This window comes from Monodon monoceros, unplaced genomic scaffold (genome assembly GCF_005190385.1).
Source record: "Monodon monoceros isolate NGI ecotype Baffin Bay Population unplaced genomic scaffold, NGI_Narwhal_1 Super_Scaffold_18, whole genome shotgun sequence".
NCBI classification, from domain to species: Eukaryota; Metazoa; Chordata; class Mammalia; order Artiodactyla; family Monodontidae; genus Monodon; species Monodon monoceros.
Window position 1 is genome coordinate 160191542 of NW_021703774.1, and position 25135 is coordinate 160216676.

The 25135-nt window shown below is 49.0% G+C and overlaps 2 protein-coding genes across 6 annotated transcripts in view; both read right to left on the reverse strand.

Annotated features, from left to right (window-relative positions):
- Positions 1-1095: 1095 nt before the first annotated feature.
- Positions 1096-11125, reverse strand: PIGV (phosphatidylinositol glycan anchor biosynthesis class V). 4 transcript variants are annotated; one of them, XM_029230940.1, is made up of 5 exons: positions 11078-11125; positions 9983-10072; positions 7716-7850; positions 3429-4550; positions 1096-1928 (listed from the first exon to the last, which is right to left on the reverse strand). In XM_029230940.1, exons 3-5 carry the CDS (start codon positions 7791-7793, stop codon positions 1647-1649), a joined length of 1482 nt encoding a protein of 493 aa, XP_029086773.1. In that variant the 5' UTR covers positions 7794-7850; positions 9983-10072; positions 11078-11125; the 3' UTR covers positions 1096-1646. The 4 variants fall into 4 exon arrangements, with proteins under 4 accessions (XP_029086773.1, XP_029086774.1, XP_029086772.1 ...); XM_029230941.1 differs by lacking the exon at positions 11078-11125 and adding an exon at positions 10617-10868 and having other exon boundaries at positions 9983-10067; XM_029230939.1 differs by lacking the exon at positions 11078-11125 and adding an exon at positions 10319-10868.
- Positions 11126-18391: 7266 nt separating this feature from the next.
- The window catches only part of ARID1A (AT-rich interaction domain 1A), a 69574-nt gene continuing 62830 nt past the window's right edge, over positions 18392-25135 (reverse strand). The window contains exons 15-20 of one of the 2 annotated variants that reach the window (XM_029230661.1): positions 24875-25025; positions 24642-24788; positions 24461-24557; positions 23100-23985; positions 22604-22734; positions 18392-20874 (exon numbers count right to left, since the gene is read on the reverse strand). In XM_029230661.1, coding sequence (XP_029086494.1) covers positions 19144-20874; positions 22604-22734; positions 23100-23985; positions 24461-24557; positions 24642-24788; positions 24875-25025 — 3143 coding nt within the window. In that variant the 3' untranslated portion in view covers positions 18392-19143. The remainder of the gene's footprint in view (positions 20875-22603; positions 22735-23099; positions 23986-24460; positions 24558-24641; positions 24789-24874; positions 25026-25135) is intronic. The other variant, XM_029230662.1, reaches the window with a different exon arrangement.

A 25135-nucleotide genomic window follows, 5' to 3' on the forward strand; every position in this document is an offset into this window, starting at 1 on the left:
CAGAGGGCTGTCCCGATCTGTGTGTACATTTTCAGAAGCGTTTGACTCTGGACCAAATTCTCTCAGCCGTGCTAAAGCTGGGGCGATGGATGGGAAATGCTTATTGGCCAGGCTGACTAGGAGCTCCAATAGAGGGTGCTGGGGCTCAGCCAGGAGCTTCCCTTCAGCTGGCAAGTTTAACTTTCAGTCATGGTCAGAGGGAGCGTGTCAATCCATCTATTTCGAAGTTTCTGCTTGTTGGAATTTTTGGCTCAAACGGGGAAAGAGTGGTGATGATGCAGAGCCTCTTACCTGGCTCAAAGAATGAGAAAAAATAGCTCAGCAGGGGTCAAGATTTTACTACAATTATAGAGTCAAGCCCATTACCAAATGGGGGCCAGGAAGGTACCATTTCATTCAACCCTGGACTTACCTACAATTTGTCAATTCCTGCTGCTGTGTTGGCTCATCTGACCCTTACCTACCAATCAAGAAAGCACAGGCACTCGGGCAGGGCAGGAAAACCAGTCACTGCTCACACATTGAACATTTAGTTGCCCCTGGGCAGGCTTACTTACACAGGACAGGGGAGCCTTATTTGCCAAGTGTCACTGCTCTTCCTCCTTCAGAGGAAACGTCACTGAAATTACTCCTCAGAGTGCTGAAAAGAGGAGAACTGGATATTTTTTCCAGTAGGATAATGTAATTTTCCCCTAGTTTCAGAAGAGGTAACTAAGGCTCTGAAAACTCTCCCAAGGTCACACAGCTGGTAAGTGGGGCTTTACTGAGAGGACCAGAATCCAGGCCTCCTGCCTCCTCATGCAATGTTCTTCTTACCATGACTTTTTCCCCCCAAGTAACTTGTATTAATTTTTTTTGCCTCAATTGACCTTTAATATCCAAATGAAGTGTGGATGCAGAGTATGTGGCAGGGTCTCAGCCCTTAATTTGTATTATTTTTTTAAAAGGGTAATTTATGGGAATTCACTGGTGGTCCAGCTCGGTGCTTTCACTGCTGTGGACCGGGTTTAATCCCTGGTCAGGGAACTAAGCTCCCGCAAGCCGTGCAGCCAGTAAAATAAAATAAAATAATTTAAAAAGTAAAAAGGTAATTAATTGCAGATATAATCAAAAGTTGTTTAATTTGCGTATCTTTGCAAGGTTTTTCATATAAATAAGTGAACAAGTCACGAAAAAAATAATCAGAAACAATGTCCCATTTAGAAAAGATGGTCCCATTGTACTTAGGCTACACTGTCCAGGCCTCCGCCATCACTGTGTGGACTATGACCAGCTTGTCAGCTACGGCCTTTGATGAAATTCACATTTAAATAATTTACATTTAAATTTACATGTGGGTAGGTGGTAAGTTTAAGACTATCTCTGCTATGGTTGATTGACAAGACAGATCCAGGTATGCTTTAGACCTGGAATAAGATTTCTTCATTTACAGAGAAAACAGTTACTACCCTAAAATCTGCCATAGCCAGGACCAGAAGGTGCTCTCTAGAGGCTCACACTTCTCCCATTCCTAACCAACCTTCACGGAGAGAGAGGTTCTAACGGGCAGAGTAAGGGTTCCAGGGCAGCACAGGCAGCCCCAGCATGTATTTGTACTTTCAGACCCTGGTTAAGTCTGCTTCAAGCCTGTCCCCTAAGTCTCCAAGTCATGTCCAAGGTAGGAAGTTGCAATGCAGGAGTAGTCCCAGGAGCCAGTAAGTCAGGAAGTAGCCTAGAATGCATCGTGTGACCAGAGAACAAGTTTTCCAGTTGTACAAGAGTCCCATGATGGAGTTTCTGGGGACCTTTTGTCCTGGTGGGGAGTCCCCTGAAAGAGGCTTCCAAGGCACAGTCTCTAGGGATCTCAGCAGTGGTTCTTGATCCTGAAGCAAGTGAGCTGAAAACCAGTACACAATAGGAGTGGAGGAGCATAAAAACCTGGTGAGAACCTGGAAATCATAAGAGGGGAAAACCCACACATTTACTGGAATGTCACTGCCTCAAATTGGATGAGCCTGGGACTTCCCTGCTGCTGGGTGAGCTATAGCTCTAAGACTACAAACGTATTACACTGGAAAAGATATTCATTCAGCAGAGCTTAGGATCTGCCTTATAAAGCTGTGCATGACGCCAGCCAGGAGACTGCAATGTTACAAATAAACATGGCTACACACTAATTACCACAATAATGGGCCAACTGATACTAAAAATTCTATGGGGGGGGGGGGTGCGGCTGGTCAGGGGACTTCCCTGGCAGTCCAGTGGTTAAGATTCCGTGCTTCCAACGCAGGGGGCGTGGATTCGATCCCTGGTTGGGCAACTAAGATCCCACGTGCCACGCAGCATGGCCAAAAAAAAAAAAAAAAGTCTGTGGGGTCCACTTTTAGCCCAGGGCCAGGACTCTGATCCCCTGCCCCCTGAAACGGTTCCCTCATCCCACGGGGATGGCAAAGCAGAGAAAGGGGGCAGGGGATCCTATGGTTCAACACTGTCCTTCTAGGGAAGTTCAGAGCCAGGTCTCCAAACGGCCCCCCCTCATCTATCCTTGAAACTCTAAGCTTCGCTGGCACTCACTCTACTAGCTCATCCAGCTACAAACACAGAGTGCTCCTTTCTATTTCCCCTGTGCCTCTCAGTCACATAGCTCAGAGAACTTTACAAACAGCCAATGTGCGCCTCCAAGAGGCAGAAACTGCTGAGGAGTGGCCAGCATGGAGACAAAAAGACTTCCTCAGGGTTTATGGTGGACCTGGGGCCACAACCAGGAACCAAAAAAAATCGAATGTATGATCAAACCCTTCCCATCCCTCTCTATCCTCCCCACCAACCGAACATTGCACGAGAGAGCCGCTCTGAAAATGGAGCACCTGCCAGAGTTCAGAGTACCTCAGAAGGTCGACATTCAAGCAGACATTCTGGGTATAGTTGTATGTTAGGGGAAGGTCCCAGAGATACCCTCTGTGCTATTCCTATAACTCAGTCAGATCAGGTCCTTTCACAACTCTCGTTGTCTTCGCACATGCCCTTCCATTTGCCCAGAATGTTCTTCCTCTGCTTCTTAAATGGAATTCCTTCTTACTCTTCAGGACCCAGCCTAAATATGATGCCCTCCTCACCTCCTTCAGCCAGTTAGCTACTTTTTCCTCTGTGCTTCCACAATACTATACCTCAAAAATATCTCCAATTCCATCCCACCATACTATAATTTAAGCCGTTAAATGTCTGTCTCTCCATTTTGACCATAGGACCTACTAGGGCAGCAATCTTATTTATGTTCTAACCTCAGTGATCTGACCCAGGGACTCACACTAAAAACACCCCCAAATAGTTGTTGAATGAATAAATTGGGTACAAGTCACTCAAATGGGAGAAGTTAAAGGTCTTCCCTGTCCCCGACTGAGGGGTTTGGCCCGTGTTCCCACCTTTTCCCAGCCAGGAGTCCACCTCACCTGAACATGCATGCACAGACCGCCAAACAGCAGCAGCGCTGCAGCGTGGACCAGGTACACGAACACCCGAGGACTGAGGAACCCAGGCTCAGGCTTCTCTGGGGTCTCTCTGTTCTTGCTCCTTCGCATCCCAAGTGTAAGGCAGAGCCAAGGATGAGCGGTCACATATGTCCAAGTTGCCCAGGCAACCAGTATAGCCACTGGTGCAGCCAGTAGAAAATTGGGCACCTGCTTGAGTTCATAGTATCGCAAAAAGCCAACATTCCAATAGATATCCTGGATGTAGCTGTATATTAGGGGAAGTTCCCAGGAGCACCAAGGCGGCTCATTTCCCTCTACGATTCGGTAGCCCTTGTCCACAGCTAACTGCAGCAAGGGCTTAGGAATGGGGTAGGCTGGGCCTGGCAGACAGAACTGGGTATAGGCGTAATATTGAAAGAGGGCAAAGGGAAGGCTAAGTGTGAGCACTGACAGGAACACAGAGCCCATCAGCTTCAAGAGCTGTCTCAGAGGATTCCGCACCATGAGAGAAGAGAAAAAGCCTCGGCACTGAGAATGCACGAGGAAGCCAACGTTGACCAGCCCATTGGAGCGCACACCAGTGGCAAGGGCAAAGAGGAGTCCACTAGTCCAGCTTCGGCCCCTTTCCAGCTGCCCCAGGGCGCTGAATGTCAGGAGGGCAAACAAAGCTTCTGAGTAGCCAGCCGCCAGGAAGACATTGGCGGGGCTGAGGCAGAAGAGCAGCGCTCCATAAAAAGCCTGGCGGGGACAGCGCAAAACCAGACAGCCCAGGTCATGAAGCGCAAGTGCGGCCAGCACGGAGAACAAGGAATTGAGCGATGCTACTGAGATTAGCAGGCAACTCCGTAGGCTCAGTAACCCCCACAGGGGTCTCAGCAATTCAGTCCCCACCAACAGGACCAGGGGGAAACCGGGGAAGAAGGCAAAGTTGTGCTCATACAGGTAGCCATGCTCAGCAATGAACAGGAAGTGTTCAGCATCCCAGTGAGACAGGCCGCCCAGGAGACTTTCCACAAGTTGGTCCACAGAGCTGGAGGGGGCGAGGCGAGGAGGTGAGAAGGCTTCCGCATGATGGTCTGGGATGATGGCATTGAAGAGAGCCTGTGGGATGAAGGAGAACTAGGATTTTGGTTGAGCCAGTGGAAGCATTACCATTTAATAAAATGAGGAGGAACAGACATGTTGGGGAAGAATCACAAGTTAAGTTTGAGATGGACATTCCAGTGCAGAGGTCAACGAGACAATGAGATATATGGGTCTGAGGGTCAGGAGAGCAATCACGGCTAGAGATATAAATTTGGGAGTCATAAGTGTATGGATGATATTAAAAGGTGTGAGACTGAATGAGATCACCCAGGGAAGAAGTGCAGATAGAGAAAAGAAGAGATCTGAGGACTGGGCCTCAGACATGTCAACACTTAGAGGCTCGGAAGAGAGTGAGGATCTAGCAATAAAGGTAAATCAGGAAGGTCAGCGAGGTAGGGAGGAAAGCAGGAGAGCATGGTGTCATAGAACCAAGTAAAGCAAAGGAGTGATCGGCTCTTAAATGCTGCTGATAGGTCAAGTAAGATGGGGACTGAAAACTGACCACTGGCTTTAGCAATGGGAATGTCATTGGTGACTTTGACAAGAGCTACTTCAGTGGAGTGGAGGAGAGAGAAGACTGCCTGGACTGGGTTCAGCAGAGAAGGGGAGAAGTGAGACAGTAGATACAGACAACTGTTTGGAGGAGTTTTCCTGTAAAGGGAAGCAGAGAAATGGGGTAGTAGGTGAATGACATTGTGGGGTCAAGAGAAATCTTGTTTTTTTTTCCAAACGTGGGAGGTAAGTGTTTGTTTGCCAATGGGAATATCCAGTGGAAAGGAAACCACTGAGTATGCAGGCGAGAAAGGGAAGAATTGCTGGAGCAGGCAAAAGGGGATGGAATCTGCTTTGGAGGTGGAACTGGCCTTAGAGAGCAGACAGACAGTTCAGTAGTGAAGGCACAGAGGTGCAGATGTAGGTATGCTGATGGCTGTGGTGGAAGTATTCAGAAGGTTACTTCTTATTGCTTCTACTTTTCTGAATTTTCACTCAGGAAAACAAGCTGGGGAAAAGGTGCTAGAGACTTAAGAGGAAAATGTGTAAAATAAGTCATCTATGACCCTAGTTCTCAAAATAGGCTGTGCACTGGAATCGCCCAAGGAGTTTCAAAAATACTGATGCCTGGGTTTCCCTACTGCTACAACATTGATGACTTAACCAATATGGGGTACAGCCTGGCCGTTTAGATTGTTTTTAGCTCTCCCAGCTGATTCTGATGTGCAGAAAAGTTTGAGAGAATGGGTGAGCGACTGGACCAGGGAAATACACTAAGATTGCCAGGCAGCACTAAGGACTCACTTGGGTTAATGATATTGAATACAAAGAGACTAGTTAACACAGTTGTGTGCTTTTCTCTGGGCAGAGTAGACACAGAATTGAATTTAACCATGGCTGGGCTTTTGTCTTGTGATTAAGACATAGGGGGAAGGGAGCGAGTGAGTTGTACGTGTGTGCATGGTGGACCATGGAATCTAAGCTGGGTAAGAAGTGGAGCTGAAGCCATGAGGTAGGTGAGGGACAGTGAAACCGCGGTAGAATCAATGGATAAGCCCTGAGGGAGTGGAAGAATCGTTAGAACTGGGGTAGTGGAGGGAGTGAACTGGGAAGATAGGAGATAGTGGTTAGATGTATCAGCTTTACTAATATTGAAACCACCAAGAAATATACAGTAGTGCTGGAAAGAGTAACAGTGAATCAGGAGCTAAAACCTTCAAGGAATGAGGAGGAATGAGTTGTCGCTAACAGAGATGACAGCAACAACAAAGGGTAACTGGGGTATAACCTGATGGCGTGAGCTTTAAAGCTGGAAGGGGGGGAGGGGAGGATAATGAAATAGCATTATTATTAAATGTCTTTTTGCCCCGTTAGATTTGGTCAGCTACTTAAGGGAAAAGAGATCGTGACTTTTTATACTCCCACCTAGCATAGTTCTTTGACCAGGGCAGGAACTTAATAAAATTTGGTGGTTGAGCGAACAGTATAGAGGAAACATACTTGTTTCCAAATCACCATCTGAATTAGAACCCAGCTGTCCCGGTACCCTATCCCAGATGCCGAGTCACAGTATTGCTCCCTTAGTTCTGTCAATCATTCAGCTGATGCTGGTTCAAAGCCATCATCAAGTCAGGTTTCCAGCCTAGAAACAGGAGTATAACCTCATTTTTAAGGCTCTTTCCTTTTTCGGTCAGTTTCTTTATCAGGCCACTTCAAACAGTGAAAACAAGTGGGACAGGAGTGACAGTCACAGGTAACAGCCCTAGTCTCCAAGTTGAAGACACTTCTAACTAAACCTGGGACCCAGCAGAGGCTGTTATGCCTCATATAGTGGGGGAGGAGAGAAAAAAGGAGTTTTCCACAAAGGAACCACCGATGAGCCTCAGAGAGAACGTGCTTGTGATGAGAGGCACATATAATATGCTAATAGAACATCCCTAGGATGTTGACATACATTCAACAATAACAGATACTGAAGACCTACTAAGCACTGCGCACTGTGCTAGGCACCATACATAGTTCATATATACCTGAAATTTGATTAAAATATGTTATCAAGGGCAGCCTTGGAGGGGACAGGGAATTGCAAAATGCATTCTGCGGGTTGTGTGTGGGTGAGACAGCAAGGGGACACAGCTGGGGGAAGAGTAGGAGACACTGCTGACTAAACAAATATACACAGAGGGTCTCATTGCCACCTCTCTCCCACTCAACTGACTGATGCAACGCTCAGTCTCCTGGTCAGGGGACCCAGGGCAACGCTTTGAGCTGTCACACCCTAAACCAGAACACACCTGTTCTGGTTACAGAACATCATGGTCTGCTGGAAAGACCACTAGCCCAAGAGTAAGGAAACCTGGGGTCTGATTCTGGTCCTTCTCTAACTTGCTTTGTGACTTTAAGGAAGCCATTTATCCTTTCTGGGCCTCAGCTACTTCATGTGTAAAATAAGAGATTAATAGATCAAAATAAATAAATAAATAAATATAAAATAAGAGATTAATAGGTCATATCTAAGAGTCCTGCCCACTTTTCAGCTATGTGCTCTAGGTCTCTATAGTTCTATCCACATGGTTGGGTGGGGTGGGGGGGCCCATCTGGGAAAGGGAAAGAAGATGAGGCCTATTCTTAATGTCTAGCCCAGTCATGTGGCAATGGCATGTTCAGGACAAAAGATCAGAGACTGACCTGCAGCACCAGAGTCAGGACACGGCAGCTGACTGCAAACCCCAGGACCTCTTTCCGGGATGTGTCCAGGGACCACATCCTCTCACCACCAGGAATTCAGGGGGGCTGCTGCCAGGGCTGAACTCCCTCAGGCTTCTAAACGCCAAAACCCAAGGAGGAAATGTCACACATGGGCAGAAAGTAAATTCTTGAAAGCATTCTTCATGAAAACATCACCCCTGCTTCAGGACTACTATGGCAGACTTAACCACCTTACTTTCCAGATGAGGAAAAAGCATCTCAAAGGCAGATGGGACCTCTTGGTGTCACTCTGAAGCACTGTATTCTTGTAGGGGAAGTTCCACACAGATAGGCATGGAGCTGGAAAGCTAAGCTCACAGAAAACCTTTAAAAGCCTGTTGAGTGCCCCTATCCAGGAACTAAAGACCTGGGTTCAAGTCCTGACTTTGTCATTCATAAGTTCTCATTTTGTTCTTCTAAGCCTCAGTTCTCTGTGTATAAAATGAGATCAGGGGACTTTCCTGGTGCCACAGTGGTTAAGAATCCGCCTGCCAATGCAGAGGACACGGGTTCAAACCCTGGTCCGGGAAGATCCCACATGCCGCAGAGCAACTAAGCCCACGTGCCCTAACTACTGAGCCTGTGCTCTAGAGCCCGTGAGCCACAGCTACTGAGCCTGCGTGCCACAACAACTGAAGCCTGCGTGCCACAACTACTGAAGCCCATGCGCCTAGAGCCCGTGCTCTGCAACATGAGAAGCCACCGCAATGAGAAGCCCGCGCACCACAAAGAAGAGTAGCCCCTGCTCACAGCAACTAAAGCCCACGCACAGCAACTAAAGCCCACGCACAGCAACAAAGACCAATGCAACCAAATATAAATAAATACATTTATAATAAATAAATTAATTAATTAAAAAAAATGAGATCGGACTATTTTGCCTGTCTCATGAAATTGTCACGATGGTGAAATGGACTGAAGTGTGAAGAGGTAGTACCAAATCTACATTGTGGTTGCCGTTATTTAGTGTGTGCCCTTTCTCTGTTGCCCAGAATAATAAACTAGGTCCCAAACCAGAGTCCCAAAAGTGGGGCATAGAACTGAACTGGAAGACCATAATGACTACACACTCTAGTTAAGCTCTCTGATGTGTGTTCAGCTGGTCTGTTAAATTAAGTGAAGAAGGAAAAGAAAACCACCACTCAGCAGGACTTCAGCCAGCTCACATTGCTAAAACAAACTTAGGGGGACGACAGAGTCGACTACTAGGGATGGGGAAAACTGTTATTTCCCATCTCTTTGTTGGAATGGCAGCAATGCATAAACAACTGCAAAGCCATTCTGAGGGAAGGAATGCACTTTAAGGTTTTTTTTTTTTTTTTTTTTTTTAACAATTCCTTATGCTAAAAGAAGTAGCAATGGCTCCTACGGAACCAGTCGGAAATCAGAAGGAAGGGCAAGAGCATCAGAGGCAGCTCATCAACTTGGGGTGAAGAACTAACGCTAAAGGAAAAAATACTAGAACTGAGAAATTAACAGGGAGGCCTGGAAGACTTTTCTTCCTTCTCCTATCTGGCTAACACCTATCAAACCTTTAGGTTATCACTTGTTTCTGGAATTCTCTGACTCTCACTAGACTATGTGATATGGTCTCATTACACTCTGCCTTGTCGTCTTTATTGCTATTGCTTATTTAGGTTGTTTATGAGGGCAGGGGCTTTGTCTATCTTGCTCCCAACTATATCCCCAGGGCCTAGCACTACAAACAAGCATTTTAAGCCTGTGTTCTAATTGAGTGGAAGTAGTAAGCACTGGATATGGCTTCACCAGTTCATTGGCTCTGGATATAAAATCCCTGCTCCGAGTACTCCTCCCACCATATCTCATGTTGAGAGCAAAACGACAAAGTCACAGAAGCCACAGGAAAATACAATTTCTCCAGAAAACTGGCCATAAGCAACAGTTCTCTTTCCTCTCAGCACAAGGGGGCGCCTGTTGCTTACTCCGTCACCAGGAGGCCTGGAGGAAGGGAGGGGCCACAAACGCCACACCGGTTTGCTCATCAAAATTCAGTTCAAAGGCAAGCTTTTGAAATCCCCCCAACACTGCCAACATCTGACTCGCCGAATCGAGAGGAATCGTAGAAAGAAGCACAGCCGACCTTACACGGCCGCTGGTTCTCCATCCGAGGGTGAATTCACTTTTTCCCTTCCTTCATTTCCCACCCACATGCAGAAGAGTTGGGAAAAGAAAAGCACGGAACCCACCTCTGCCTCTTCACCAGGCTTCCATTCTTCCTTTCCTTTCTCCAGAGTCAAGCTCTAGACCCAGCGATCACAGACGACTTGTAGCCTACACTTAGTTTCCAGGTAAACCATGTGAAAACAAAAATAAAGCCAGTGAACTCTCCCTCTCAGCTAATTGCGGGCTTCACTTCCCAACAACCCGTTTACGAAATCACAGGCCCTCTGAACTGGCAGGACACTTACAGAACAACTAGTTTTACTCTATTTTCCCGTGAGATAAATATGCCCCAGAGAGGTGAGTAATAAGACTCTCCAGAGTTTTTACGTCAGAGATCTCATTAGACCCTGTGTAATTACCATCGCCATTTTATGGATGTGGAAACTGAGGCTCACTGGGGTCAAGTGGCACTCTCAAGGGTATATTTAAGGAGAATTTTTTTTTTTTTTTTTGTCTGAAACATCAATCTTTCCACCAGCCGTCACTTCTGCCAAAGGGGATGCGCTCTTTCAGAGCCAGAATTACAACCAGGGTCTCCCAACTCCCAGCCCAGGACTTGTCCAGTGACAGCGCATGCTCTTGCTGGCTATGCTTAGGGCAGGGAGGGCCCTGTCTGAGCAGATAGGAAAACCTGTTGAATCGGAGCCCAGGACTCACATCCTGGGCTGTAAGACTAACGTCCTCGGGGGCGGGCGCGGGGTGGGTGGTGGTGTTCGGACCCAGGGTCCTCAGGACCAGAGGTCTTGCTGGCCGCCGCGAGGCAGGGGCCGCCTTCTGCCAGCCTAGGCGGGTCCGAAGCCCGTTCTCGCCCTTTCCTTTTGGACACAGTCCCAAGAGGGGATTGGGCATCTCCTCTCCCCAAAGGGGCCACGGCTCAGAGGTTACTCCCGAGGGGGCCAGCGAGGCCCGGCCCGGCCTAGGGCCGGAAGGCAGGGGAGGGCGGGAGGCTGTAACGGAAGAGGCGGCCCTGGGAGCCCGCTATGGCGGAGGGGCGGGGCTCCTCGCTTCTCGGCGGCCTCCGCCTCATTTCCCTCGGCCTCCGTTTGACAACTTCCCTCCCCCCAGAACTCCTAGGCTCCGAAGCTGGCGCCGGATCCCCAGCGCCCGCCGGTCTCTACCTCCCAGGCGGGGCCCGAACCACAGTTCCTCCATCCGGGGCCCCGAGCGGCCGCGCCTGCGTACTGGCTCCGCTGATGGCGGCCCCGCCCCGCTCCTGCCGGGACTCGGAGCTGCCCCGCCCCCCGCCGCAGCGGCCATGTTGAGTCCGGGCGAGCGGGGAGTGGGTGGCGTAAGCCGGATTCTCCGCTCTCCTGCGCCTTGGCACTTTCCCGCTTTGGTGACACCAGGGGTTCCTCAGCCCCTTCCCCCCGCCTTCAGTTAGTCCGCTTGGGGCTGCTGTCTCCGAGTCGGTGCTCTTGCCCCAGTTGCACCCCACAAACATCCACTGAGTTCCCGTGTGGGCCAAGGCCCTCGGAGTTGGGGTCTGCCCCGCGGCCTCTAAACGGAAGGCAGAGACGCACTTTCCCTGCTGTCAGGCAACAACAGCTCAGTACAGGGCCTAGCACACAATAGCTGTTCTCTGAAGGGAAAGAAAAGCCTGCTTGGGGCTTCTGTGGCCAGGAGCGGGCCCCTGCGTCCTGGGCGTGAAGAAAGTGGGGGTTCCCCCCGACTTTCCCCTCTTCCGGCTGCTCGGGACCTTCGCTCCCGCTGCAGCCCGCAGCCCCACCTCCCGTGGCTGACGAGGGCGGTGAAGGAAACTTCAGAGAACGACCCCCAGGACTCTTTTCTCCTTCCTTACTCAAGCAGTTTCTCTTTCGTAGAAAGTGGGCCCAAAAAAGCAGAAGAAAGGAAGAAGCTAACTCAACAGAACTGTCTGTTCGGGAGGAGCGGCCAGTTGGGAACCCTGTAACGGAAACTGTTAGAACAGCTTTGCACCCTCCTTAAAGGAAATAGATAATAAATCCTTCTCCGTTGGTGGATTTCTCGTTTCTCAGGATTCCAAAGCCGCCTGTGGTTTCAGTTATCTGCCCTCCAAACGAAGCTAGGGTCTGGGTTAGCCTCTGGCCACAGCCCTGGCGGAGGGAGGGCTTTATCTTCCGCAACAGCTACTACTGTGGGTGGGAACAAAAGAGGTGGTTGCTCTCGCTCCAGGCGAAGACAGCGAATCCACAGCAGTTCTCTGGGGGCCAGGGACTGTGCCTTTTGATTCTTTATAGCTCATTTCAGGCCCTGGGACCTCAACTGCCCTCAGGTATTTGTTGTGTGTAAGGTGGATAAATCACGTTTTAGTTGTGGTGTGTTGAAGGAGAAGGGGGAAAATGGAGTTTAGAACCCCAGGTTTTTCGGTGACACACCCTTGTTCTCAGCTCCGGAGGGATGTGAGTGAATCGGCAGAGCCGTGGGGCACACTCGTGCCTGGGGCCTAAGGTTGTGGCTTGAATCTCTAGAAGTCTGTGAGGCTCCAAGCAGTACTGTGTTTGCAGAGACAAAACTGAGAAATGAACTATCCTTCCTTTGTGGATTCACAAGGGAAAAAGACATGCATTCTTTAGGTTCCCTCTGTTCACACCAAATTCCCTCAAAAATCTTTTTGTAAAAAGGACAGGGGTCTCTTCTGACACATCAGAATGTTTTTTAAAAGCTCAACTGTCACCCTTTAGAGGTAGAACTTTGTCCAGCTCTTCAGCCCTACTTTCTTGCAATCTCTCCTTCCTTTCCTTCTCTACTACCCACCCCCCTTCTCTTCCGCTCTGTTTCCTGTTTCATTTTCTGGCTGCTGCTCCAACTGGAAAACAAGGAAGCTGAATCTTGTGCTCTCAAAGCTCTGGCTTGTCAGAATGGAAGAGGACTAGGTGGGGTGGGAGGGGTTCTGGGCCTTCAAGGCTGTGAGTAAGTAGTGGAGGAGGCAGCTCTCTCCAGTCTGCTTTTAGAGTCTGCAGCTAAAATGGAGCCTGCATCTACACAGGGAGCCAGCTGAGCGGCCAGCACTGTGGGAGAGCTGGAGAGACAGGGACGTATCCCAGGGCTCCCAAAAGATTCTACACCGCCCAAACACTTCCATAAAGAAGCAAATATGCCACACCACCAAGAAACGGTTTCATAATACAAATCCCGGACCAAATTAAACAATGTAAGCAGTGCATCGCTGTTTCTAGACTCCTAGAATGTAAGAGACAGCATTTCTGTTTCTGAACTTGCCTGGCTCTGCTCTTGCTGTTTCCCCTGTTTGAAATGCTTCACTGCCGACCACTCTTTGGCCAACGCACTATATTCAGGTCTCAGCTGAAACGTCACCTCCTTGCAGAAGCTTTCTCTGTCTACCCAGCCACAACTGCCACTCTGTACTATCCCATCACTGTTCTGCTTTCATCATAGCACTTATTATCACCTGGTTGTCCTGTCCATGAATTTTCCTCATTTCATTGTCTGTTTTCCTCTTAGGGAATGGAAGCTCTATGAGAGCAGGGGCCTTGTTCACCAAAGTGTTACCAGCACTTAGAACAATGCCTTGCACATTGTGTGTGCTCAGTAAGGAACTAGTGAATAAATCCGTTTGTTTAACCTGATACCTGCATTTTATGGATGAGGGAACTAAGGCTCGGGAAGAAGTGACTGGCCTGAAGTTACACAGCTAGGGGCAGAGGTGGGATTTGAATTCAGGTCTTCAGCCTCCCTGGCTGTTTTGTTTTGTTTTTTACCATCCCACAGTAGCTTTCTCAGGTTTACCTGTTTCCCTCTCTTCCTTTTTTTTTCCACACAACTAAGAGTCTTTACGGGCTATGCCGAGAATTCTACATAAGGCACACCAAGTCTTAACAGCCCCTACCTACTCTTTCCTCCATTAAATTACAGTTTTATCTTTTTGATTTGTCCAACGAAATAGCAGTGCCTACTATGTGACGGGGATGAGGCTGTAACCCTAAGCAAGACAGACACAGTCCTTGTCCTCATGGAGATGATAGTATCATCTACCTTATGGATTTTATAGTGCTTGGCACAAAGTGCTTGATAAACATGAGCTGTTAGGGGCTTCCCTGGTGGTCCAGTGGTTAAGAATCCGCCTTCCAAGGCAGGGGACACGGGTTGAATCCCTGATTGGGGAACTAAGATCCCACATGCCGTGGGGCAACTATGCCCACACGCCACAACTAGAGAGCCTGAGTGCCGCAACTACAGAGCCCACACACTCTGAAGCACGCACGCCACAGCTAGAGAGAAGCCCGTGCGCCGCAATGAAACATCCGACGTGCCACAACTAAGACCCGACGCAACCAAAAATAAATAAATAAATATTTTATTTTAAAAAAAGGTGCACTGTTACAACTCCCTGAACAAAAAGGGGAGCAAGTGATTTTCCCACTGAAGATGTGAAGGAAGTTTGGGAGTTCTCATGGAGCACTCGCTTCCCTGGAGCAACCTGACGACTCATTTTTCTCTGTAGCTGCTTTGCTCTGCTGCCACATCTGGAGATGGCCTTGGCCATCTCTCAGTAACTCAGCTTCCAGACACCAAACTTTCCGTGGTCCTAATCTTAGGGGAATGACGGAGTAGCTGATCCTGATCTTGGCTTTGAGGCCAGGCCATTATGGGACAAAAGTGAGCACACTGGCCTCTGATTCTGTCACTGCCAGCTGTTAGCAGGCAGGGCTAATGCCTGTGATGACAGGCAGCTGTACCTTACCGAAACTTTATGCTACTTCTTTTCGTGCGGATTCTTTTCGTGGGCATTCGTTGGCAGTTTCCAAGGATGCTGGATGACACTTAAATCCATGCTGAAACTAGGGGTGGCACCTATCAGGTCTTGGACATTTACCAGAAGCATCCTTTTTGGCTCTGGCCATACATATCACTTGAGGATGCCCATCCAACCGGGGGACAAGGACCCCACCCTTCCTCCCAATTTCAGGAGCCAAAATGCTGATCATTTAAAGGCCACGGATACTAGGTGTTTTTCACCCTTTCTTCGGTGTTTGCCTTTCGGTAGTTAGAAAACCTTGACCCCACCGAGAGGCCCAGCGGGAAGGGCCTTAGCCACTTGGGGGTGGTAGTGGCCGCAAGGCAAAAGAGCCAATGAGGTTGAGAGTATTGTTTAGGCTGGACTTGGCTGCTCTCCAGCCTTGAAAGAAGGTTACGGTCACTTGCGGGGCTGGGGAGGGAGGAGCCTGGGAAAAGAACTACTTACTGGCCACACCCCTGGGTTCTCTACTGGCGAGGTTCTATTTACTTCTCAAAAGCAAATTACTCACAGCTCAGTGGCTAGCAGCCCTTTCGGCCTGCGCCTGCGGTAACTCCAGTCAGAAACTGGACACCAGGCTAGGCTCCTCCTGCATTGCAGGAGAGCAGATGAAAAGAACCCAGGAAACCAAACTCCTAGGCAATGCTCCACACACAGCCCAGAAATGCAGTTTCTTGACTAGAAATTGGAGTTTCAGAAGCCCAGAGCAAAAATAGCCAAGAGCAGTATTACTCACCAAAATATAGATATGAAAAGCTTGCCATTTCGTTTTTTCCAGAAGAGTCCTAGGAAGGCATCTTAGTTGACAAACGTTAGCCAATTGTCTCTATTTCCCCCTCTCTCAATGGAGAAGTATGAATTAGTCATTCCTGTCCCTGACCCAAATATTAACAACCACACTTAGTTTGATGAACACTTGACTGAAATTCCTGGGACAATTTTACCTCATGCTAAACACAGCAAAAAACGAATCTTGGCCTGCTGTGCTCCACAGCTGGGTCCAGTTACTCCTGGTTGTTCTCCAACCCAGGAAGGAGGTGGAGTGTGGTGCATTAGGAAGAACTCGGGCCTTGGAGTCAGGGGGACCTTTGTATGTGAACTCAAACAAGCTGCTTTCCTCAGCTGTAAAACGGGAGCCAGAATACTGACTTCACAGGCATGGGACTGTTGTGGAATTATTTGATGTACTATGTCTGGTACACAAGTAGGTACTCGATAGAAACCTTTTGTCTTGTTTTGCTTCTAAGTGTCCACAATAATAGCATTTTCTCTGTTACTGTTTCTGGATAGAGAAGCTATATATTGCAACATTAGCCCTATAAATGTAACTGCATCTGGCCAACATCTACCATTTCATTCAGCAGCTACTTAGTAAGTGGCTACTATGTGCCAGGCTGTTCTGTAGGACAGGGATACAGCAATGAACCAAATAAACCCCCTGCCCTCAGAGAACTTACATTAATTACAGTGGAAGACGGTAGGTAAGTACAATATACAGTAAGCCAGATGGTAAAAAGTGCTATAAAGAAAAATCAAGCAGAGAAGGGAAATGAGGCAGGGGAACAGATTGCTATCTTATTATTTTTTTTGGCCACACCACGCGGCATGCAGAGCTTCCCCAACCAGGGATCAGACCTGTGCCCCCTGCAGTGGAAGCACAGAGTCTCAACCACTGGACCACCAGGGAAGTCCCAGATTGCTATTTTAAATAAGGTGGCCAGGGAAAGATTCACTGAGCTGATATTTGAGCAAAGACCTGAAGGAGATGAGGACTTGAGCCATGCCGTTTTATCTGGTGATAACAGCTCTGTATGGTGGAACAAGCAATGGGGAAGAGAGAAGACCAAAGAGGTAACAGTAAGATAGATAACTGAGGGCCACTGTAGGTCATTACAAGGATCTGGACTTTTACTCAGAGTAAGGCTGAAGCACTGAAGGATTCTGACCTTAGGTTTTAAAGGGAGCATTCTGGTTGCTATGTTGAAAATAGGTTCAAACACCAGGCAAAGCAGAAGCAGGGAGGCCAGTTTGGAGGATATTTTGAGTTCAAGAAAGATATGATGGTGTCTTGAACTACAGCGGTAGTAGCTGGACTGAGGATTATTTTTTGAAGAGAGCTAACAGACTGGATGTGGAAATGAAAGGAGTCAAGGATGTTTTTGGCCAAGCGATGGAGTTGCCATTTCCTGAGAAAACTATGGGAGAAGCAGGTTTCTAGGGGAAGACAGGGCATCTTAGGCATATTCATATTAAACTTTCAAGCAGAGATGTCAAGAAGGCAGCTGAGGGCTACCCTGGTGGCACAGTGGTTAGGGATCCGCCTGCCAATGCAGGGGACACGAATTCAAGCCCTGGTCCGGGAAGATCCCACATGCCATGGAGCAACTCAGCCCAAACGCCACAACTACTGGGCCTGCACTCTAAAGCCCATGAGCCACAACTACTGAAGCCCGTGCGCCTACAGCCCACGCTCTGCAGCAAGAGAAGCCACCGCAATGAGAAGCCCGTGCACCACGATGAATAGTGGCCCCTGCTCGCCGCAACTAGGGAAAGCCCACGCACAGCAACAGACCCAACGCAGCCATAAATAAATAGATAAATAGATTAAACATTTTTTTAAAAAGGCAGCTGAATGCTCTAATCTGGAATCAGGGAAGAGAGCTGGTCTGGAGAAATAAATGGTTAAGTTGGAGGCTGACTCCAGATAATGGTCTTTTAAAATATTTCTAAGAAAAACGGAGATCCTCCCTTTGCCAACTATTTGCAAAAGTTTTTTCCTAGAGTATCATCAATTTCTTTGGCTACTTAAACCCACTTTACTTCAAGAGGCTAACAAGCTTTTTATGCCTAGAACTTCTTCTGCAGGTAAAATCATCTCTAGAGCTTTCTTAAAGTCAGACTTACACTGTGGAAGGTCAAGTGAATATGGTGCAGAAATGACAGGGTCCAGGATGCCACCATTTAGGGAGAGAGTATACCAAGGGGGACTCGCAAGGACAGGACCAGCTCCCCAACACCCCCAAAAGGGTCAAGATTTTAAACAGTTCAAAAATAAAAAGCTTCACAAACGTCTTACCAAGATTTAATGTACATTTATTCTTAACACGTGGAACATATAGTATAAAGATTTCATACTGAATAAATGATATTCATTAAGCCAAAAAAGGAAAAAAGGAGGAATTTACATCAAGTTTTAGCTACATTGTTTGAAATACAAATATGCAGATTTTATCACTGAAAAAATCTCAATTGTGTTTCTTCATCAGGAACTTCAACTGAACCTAGAACTTTTTCACACCTCGATTAGAAAGAAAACAAAACAAAACAAAAACCCAGAAAAAAATAAACTATAAGTTGATTGGCTGCTGAGACAGCAAGGACTTTTTACAGAGACCTGTACAGCATCGCACCAAGAGGGGCGATGTCTGGCAAGAGATTAAATAGCTGTGTCTCGCTTTGTGCAGGTCACCAACTTGTTAACTCGTCATACTATAAAGGGGTAGCTGGGAGGGGGTCCAAACTGTGGGGATCCAAGGGTATGTGCAATGTACAACGTCATATATATACACACGTGGCAGCGCAGCCGCTGCAGCTAAAGGTTAAAACCAGTTCTAAGAGGTGATCTCAGGGTTATTCATACAATCAAGGAGGAGAGAAAGAGGTCAGGGTGTTGTAGGTTCACACATGATACTTTGGGGGAAAAGCCTTTTTTTTTTTTTTTTCTCCTCAACGTTTAACTAAAAACATTTTTAAAAACTACAGCTTGCTGCTGACCCAGCGTTTTCTCTTGTTTCCATGTGAGACATTATTATTACAGTATGTTTACAGTATCAGGTGTACAGTACAGTACATGAAAGGGTCTACACTCTACTGCACAGGCCTCTCCAGTGAACAGGGTTTGTCCACAACTGCGAACTTCTCGGTTCCTGCAAGATTGTGAATGTACAACAATAAACCATACACAGTTCAGCAGTCACCATTTTTGTCCTTCAGGGTTTTTTTTTTGTTTTTTTTTTCCTTTTTTTTTTTTGTTTTTTTTTTTTGTTTTTTTTAACCATTAAAAACATTATGAAATGTGGCATCCCCTTGATGCAAGGACTGGGAAAGCCATTTTTATTTTTATTTTTTTTTCCCCAAACTCACTGTAAACGACAGTAACTTTGGTTAAAATAAAAAAAGTCTTCTATGTAGGCAGAGCTTTGTCTTTTCAAATAGGGCAGGGTCCTGAGGGGAGTAAAGTGAGGACAGGGAATAGAAAGATCGGGAGGAAGAAGGGGCGAGAAGGAAGAGAAAAGAGAAATAGGAGAGACTTTTTTTTCCAAGGGAGAAGCTGGACAGCACAGGGTAAACTGGATTCTGAGGTGGTTTTGCATAAATAAAGGGCAACAGTCAGTTTCTAAGTTCTCCACACACGCACACGCACACAGGGAGGGAGGTGTCCCACGGCTGTCATGACTGGCCAATCAAAAACAGTACATCGCAAATGACTTGTGAAACCAATGAGTTCATCAACGGTGATACCGAGATGTCCAACAGCCGTGACTCATACAGCGTGAACTCCGAGTGGTTCTCGTCCACCTTGGCCAGGGCCAGCAGCGCACGGGCAGCCCGTCGCATCATGTCCACACTAGTTGGCTCAAAGGGCGGGTTCTGCATGTGGAGCAGGCTGGCCTGGCTCTGCTGGAACTGTGTGGCAGCAAGGCTATCCTCCAGGAAGCCCAGGAGGTTGCCGATGCTGCCTTTCTGCACTGCAATGGCACGGGCCGCCAGGCTGTCACCCTGTGCCAGGTTGGCTAGCAGTACCACAGCCATCTCCCGGCACACTGGGTTCTTTCGGTCACTGAGGAAGCGCACCATGGTGCTGTACAACTTCTCCAGGCGGCTGAAGGGGGGTGTGGCCAGGATCAGGTCCACATTGTTGTCCTGGATGCTGAGTTTGCTGAGGGTTTCCAAGACCAGTCTCTGTGGGGAGAGGACGGCGTTGGGGCCCAGGGTGGAGAAGGGGTCCTGGGCTTCAGCTGAAGGGCAGACTGCCCAGTGTAGGAGTCCATCCAGGACAGGCAGGCAAATGCTCTCGGGGTATGGGGAGAGGTCCAACTGCCCCGAAATGTTGGCGAGCGTGACCAAGGTGTTTTCCCGAAGCATCTCCAAGCAGTCCCACCACCACTCCACTTTGTTGCAGCTCACCCCTTGGTCCTGCTCCTCCTCCTTCTCGTAAGTCAGTGGCGCCTGCTTCCGTTCCGGGTGCTTGTGGTGCAGAAGGATCAGCTTGCCCAGGATCAGCAGCAGCCCCGGGTGCTTGGACATCTCAAAGTCGTTGCCTGGCACAAATGACAGACTTCGGATGGTATTGGAGACACAGACGCAGCGTTTGGCAAGGGAATCCTGCCAGTCCAGAAGGGTACACAGTGGGGTCTCATCTTTACTGTGGGGTTCATCCTCTAGGATCTTGATGTTCCGATGGCTCTGTGCTGGGCTGATGCCAAATGGAAACTTGCTGCTTTCCTTGGTGGCCTCTACACCCTTAGCTCCCTCCTCGGTCAGTGTGCTAGACCGGGTGGACAACATGTCATCCATAGTGGCTGTGATCCGTTTTTCTGGAGGGCCATCAGTCGGGGGGCCCTCCTGCTCTGTTGTCCCTGGGGTACCCTCTACTGCTGTGACATACTTCCGAGTGACTGGTGGGCAGGGTACATGAGGCCGGGAAGGCAGCAGCTCTGTTTTGCTCTCAAAGTGGGTCTGGATATGCTCAGTGGTGTCCCCCCCACCAATCCGCCAGTGCAGCAAGCCACTGTCGAACTCCTGCACGCGCCCAAGCTTATCTGAGCAGTCCACCACGAACGGGTCATGCTTTTGCACGAGCTTTACCGGAAGCCTGTCAAACTTGCTAATCAGTTTCTCCTCACGATGCTCTGAGGCGGCTTTGTCCTTGCCCGCAACGGCCATCTCCTCATCATTTTCAATTACGTCCTCCTCTTCTTCCTCCTCTAGTTTGGGACCTAGAAGGTCTTCCTCCTCCACCCCCTCCATAGGAGCTGGGCTAGACGCTTTGCTGAATCTCCCAGGGTCCAGTAGTGTTCTCTGTCCTGGGTCACCCACCTCATACTCCTTTAAAATGCCAAAGATCTCAATCAGGCAACGTCGGAAATATTCCACAAGGAGCTCTAGCAACCCTGGGAGCTAGAAGAGAAAGAACAGGAAGTAAATTAAGGGAGAAAAGTGGGCTAAGAAGAGAATCCTTGACTTGAGAGGCCTGCCAAGGTCTTCTATCTAATCTCCCCTCTTCCCTTCTAGGTCAGAGATGTCTGTATCACTGGGAGAGTCAGAGTTCTCCTTTCCCAAAGGCTCTCCACAAAGCAAGTCATTTGAACTCTCCTCTGCTTAGCACAAAATTCTTCCTTCTGCCCAAACAATCTTCACACAAGCCTGCTTCAGCAGATGGACCACTGACCAACAACCCTGCGCCTCACCTACCAGTGCCACCCACCTCTCAGCCTCACCTTTCTCAACCAATTTCTGCTTCTCTTCACCAGGCCCAGTTTCCTACCCGTTGGTCACTGCCATTGTCCCTCTTAGCACTCTCTACATTCTACTGCCAAGTGAAGCCCAAGGCTAGGCATGGTGGGATAACACCTTCCAACACAATGCAGGGTGGACAGATGTTCATTTGCTCTCTTCCCCAAGCTCCCCAACTTTTCCAGGAGGCTGGACCTCTGTGCATCATGTAACATAATGAGTGGGATGAGGCTTATATTCTCTCAACACTGTTCCAAGCTGGTGCTAGACAGACCCAAATTTCAGCTTAGATTCTGTACAGGGCATTTACTACTCCCAACAGAAAACATTAATCTCCAGTCAGATTAATCTCTGGCTGAAGAGTATAGCAGAAAGGAAAAAATAGGGCTTTATACTTAAAAAAAGATCCAGGTCTGAATTCTGGCTTTCCCAGGAACTCTCTGAGCTGTAGCTTTCCTATCTTTCCACTGAAAATGATGCACATTCCTAAACTTTACAGGGTTGTTCTAACGTCTAAATGGAATATGTCAAGGGCCTGGCTTATGGAAATTGCTCAATCAATATTTGTTCCTTTTCTTTCTCATGGGAAGCAGGCTTTGGATTCAGAAAGACTGCTAACAGCTGTGTGAACCTGGGCAAAGATAAGACTCTGAGCCTATTTACTCATCTCTAAGAGGCCACATCTGCCTCAGAAGGCTGCAGTGAGGATGACACAAAAGAAAATATGAAGTACCTAGCACAAAGTGAGGGCACAGTAAATGGGAACTATTAATAACGACGCCCCCCTAGTCAGCTCCTTAGCAGAGGGGCTGGCAGGTGCTGAGAACGATCAAAAGAAAGAGCAGGACAGTGCAGCAGAAAACTCTGCCCAGCTGAGAGAACGCCAGGTGCGTGTCTATGGAGAAAAGGTCTGGAAAAACACCTCTACATTAACTGCCCCCCCCAGCCCCGCCCAGCAGCATGCCCTTCTTTACCCTTCCCATTCTACACCTTAGGAAAAATGGGATCAAGAAAGACCTCTTCTATTCGGAGTGGATGAAGAAAGAAAGGGAAAATAAAGAAACTGCTCTACTCACTGACAGACAACAGGTTCTTCTTGGTAGTCTAAAAAATATGGTGTCCTCACCGACATCAACAGAATCTGCATTTCTTACCAATACCAACAAGTTTCTCCCTTTGAAGTCAATCCTGATTGACTAAATTACACAATTATTGTTCTCAGTATTCTAGGCCCACGGCTGGTGGCAAAGTACTGGCATAGAAGGTATCAGACAGCAAGTGAGAGAAAGGAGACCATGTTGGCCAGGGATGGCTTAATTCCCTGGTCACTTAGCATCATCTCCTTCAAGAAGATCCCAGGCCCTCCCAATCTTCCCCGGGCACCTGTACTCACCTGACTGAGGTTGAAAGTCATGATGCTGTTGTCATCATACAGCAGGATGTTAATGGTGTCTAACGCCCACGTGCTCTCTGCCAGCAGCCCAGACTTGAGGGACATCATTACCCGCCATGCCTCCGGAGTTCCTGAAATAAACCTCCACGTCGTCCATCCACCAAGCCCAGGTTGGCAGGAGGCACCCCCCACCCCAGAGCTGGCTCATCAGTCAGGCTACTCTGAAGAGAACACATGGTGAGAGGCAGTTCCAATCTGGGAGATGACACACATCTGCCCCTCATGGCTTCTAGGCTCTCTTAGGACATCACTGTGTGGCAATTCCTTTAGTAAAGCCTGACATCAGCTGATTTCTTCCTTACCCAAAGTTCTTTGGCTCTACTTTAGTCAACACCGGACCAGACTTTAATTCATCCAGAACATCAGGATGGAGAGAGAACAATGAACAAGATGTAAAGAGGCAGATTAAGCAACCCAATCAAGGAGGTCTCCTTACCGATGTCTTTCATCGTGAGCCGCCTCCTCTGCTTCAACACAGGCTGTGTGGCTTCAACAGAGCCAGGTGGGAAGGTGATGTCCCGCCGAATCATAGGGGGCTGCACAGGGGCAGGTGCTATGTGTGAGGCAGGTACTGGGGGACCTGCCTTCTGCATCTTCATCCCGGAGTGCAGGAATGGAGACTTGCTAGGAGAGGTGCGGTTCTCCATTGGCCGGGGCAGGGGAGCAGGGCTGGATACCTGAGGAATGTGATTCTGCATGCTTGGCGGGGGCTGGTAGTTGGATGGAGGGGGCCTTGTCATGGGGGGCACGGGGGCAGAAGGACCATATGGGGGCTGGCGTGTGCCATGGGAAGGCCATGGGCCTTCATGGTTGGCTCTCTGATCCGTGTGCAGCATTTCATCTGTTCGGTTCACACCATGATAGGCAGCACCTTGCGGGGCAGAGCCCGTGCTCTGCCTGTTGGCGTAACTGTAGGTCATGTCATTACGGCCCTGCCACATGGTGCCTTGCTGAGCAACCTCAGCCGATGCCTGTATGGGGCCGCCCATCATCTGTGGTGGCATGTTCTGTTGGGCACTGGAGCCAGGGGGTGCTGAGACACGGTCCCGGCCAAACTGGAATGGAAACTGGTTCTGGGGGCCGCCTGCTGGTCGGCGCTCAGTAGCAGCAGTGGCAGGATAGGCATTGCCATACTGGTTGTACACATCTTGCTGAGGGGAAGGCTGAGCAGCTTGTTGCTGGCTGGCAGGCTGGGGCTGGGCTGGGGGCAACTGCTGCTGCTGGGGCTGCCCCTGCCCCGTGCTGTATGGCACACTGTACATCTCCCCTTCGTGCCTCTTGGCAGGAGGGCCATATGTGCCATCCATCGGCCGCTTGTAATTCTAAGACGGGGACAAGCACAGGAAAGGTTAATACTCTGCACTCAGGGACACAAGACCCACAGCTGCCCAGATGCTACACCAGACACCTGCTGGGCTTACTTCTGCCCCTCTAGAAGAGAGGACACAGACTCCAAGGGAACAAAGGAATCACCTTTATGAGTTATCTTTTGAAGTTGTTTCTGAAAGCAAGAATCATTCTCTATTCCCTCTGGCTCTCCCTTGCTCTAAGTAGAAAAATGTGGAAAAGTTCAAAACTCAAAATAAGGCCTGTTTCTAACCCTTTTGGAGAACTAGAGACGGGACTAGACTCCAAACAGGGAAGAGACTGAGGGCCTGGCTCTTCAGACAGAAGCGGCCGTCGGGGTGGGAGAAGAACACCAAAGAATCTGAAGTGGGCTTCACAGACTGCACAACTTAGCCTTCTAACTGGCTCTCGGGGGAACCTGTGTGTCAGCTCACCCGCTACCCTCCTCACCTGCTGCTGCTGCTGATACATCGTGGTCTGCTGGCTGGGGAAGGGGCTGCTGGAAGGGGTGCCTTGAGCGGAGAACTGATTGCCATAGGAATCATGTCTGCAGGAAGGAGAGAAACAGAGGATCAGGGTGGGAAGTGGGGAAGCCTGAGCCACAGTGGCACTGAGACCAGGCTTTACTTACCGTTGCGGCTGCGGCTGCGGCTGCGGCTGCGGCTGTGCGGGGTAACGGCTAGGAGAATACATCCCCGAGTCTGGGTTGGAAGGCATGAGATTCGGCTGTGGGGCTGCAGTGCCCATGTTTCCCTCGGGTCCTATTCCGGGCTCCGTCCTAAACAAAATTGGAGAAGCAGGTTGAGTCCATGATAGCTGTGGGGTGCTGGTGTGGGACAGGGGTGGGAGGTGGGGCGTGCTTACCTCACTCTGTCATAAGGACCTCCATAGGGATAGTGCTGTCGCGGTCCCATCGCCACATTTCCCAGCCCAGGGCCGGCAGCTCGACTGTAGGGGTCCCCCATCCCGCCGTTAGGGCCCTGACCTGAGGACATGAAGGGATCACTCCCCGGAGCTAAGAGCAAAAGGGAAGACGATGAGCAAACTGGTTCGTCAGTAGGCCTAGCAGCCTATACCTTGCCTGCCCCAAAGACCCAGACCCTCTTCAGAGCTCAGGTTTGTTCC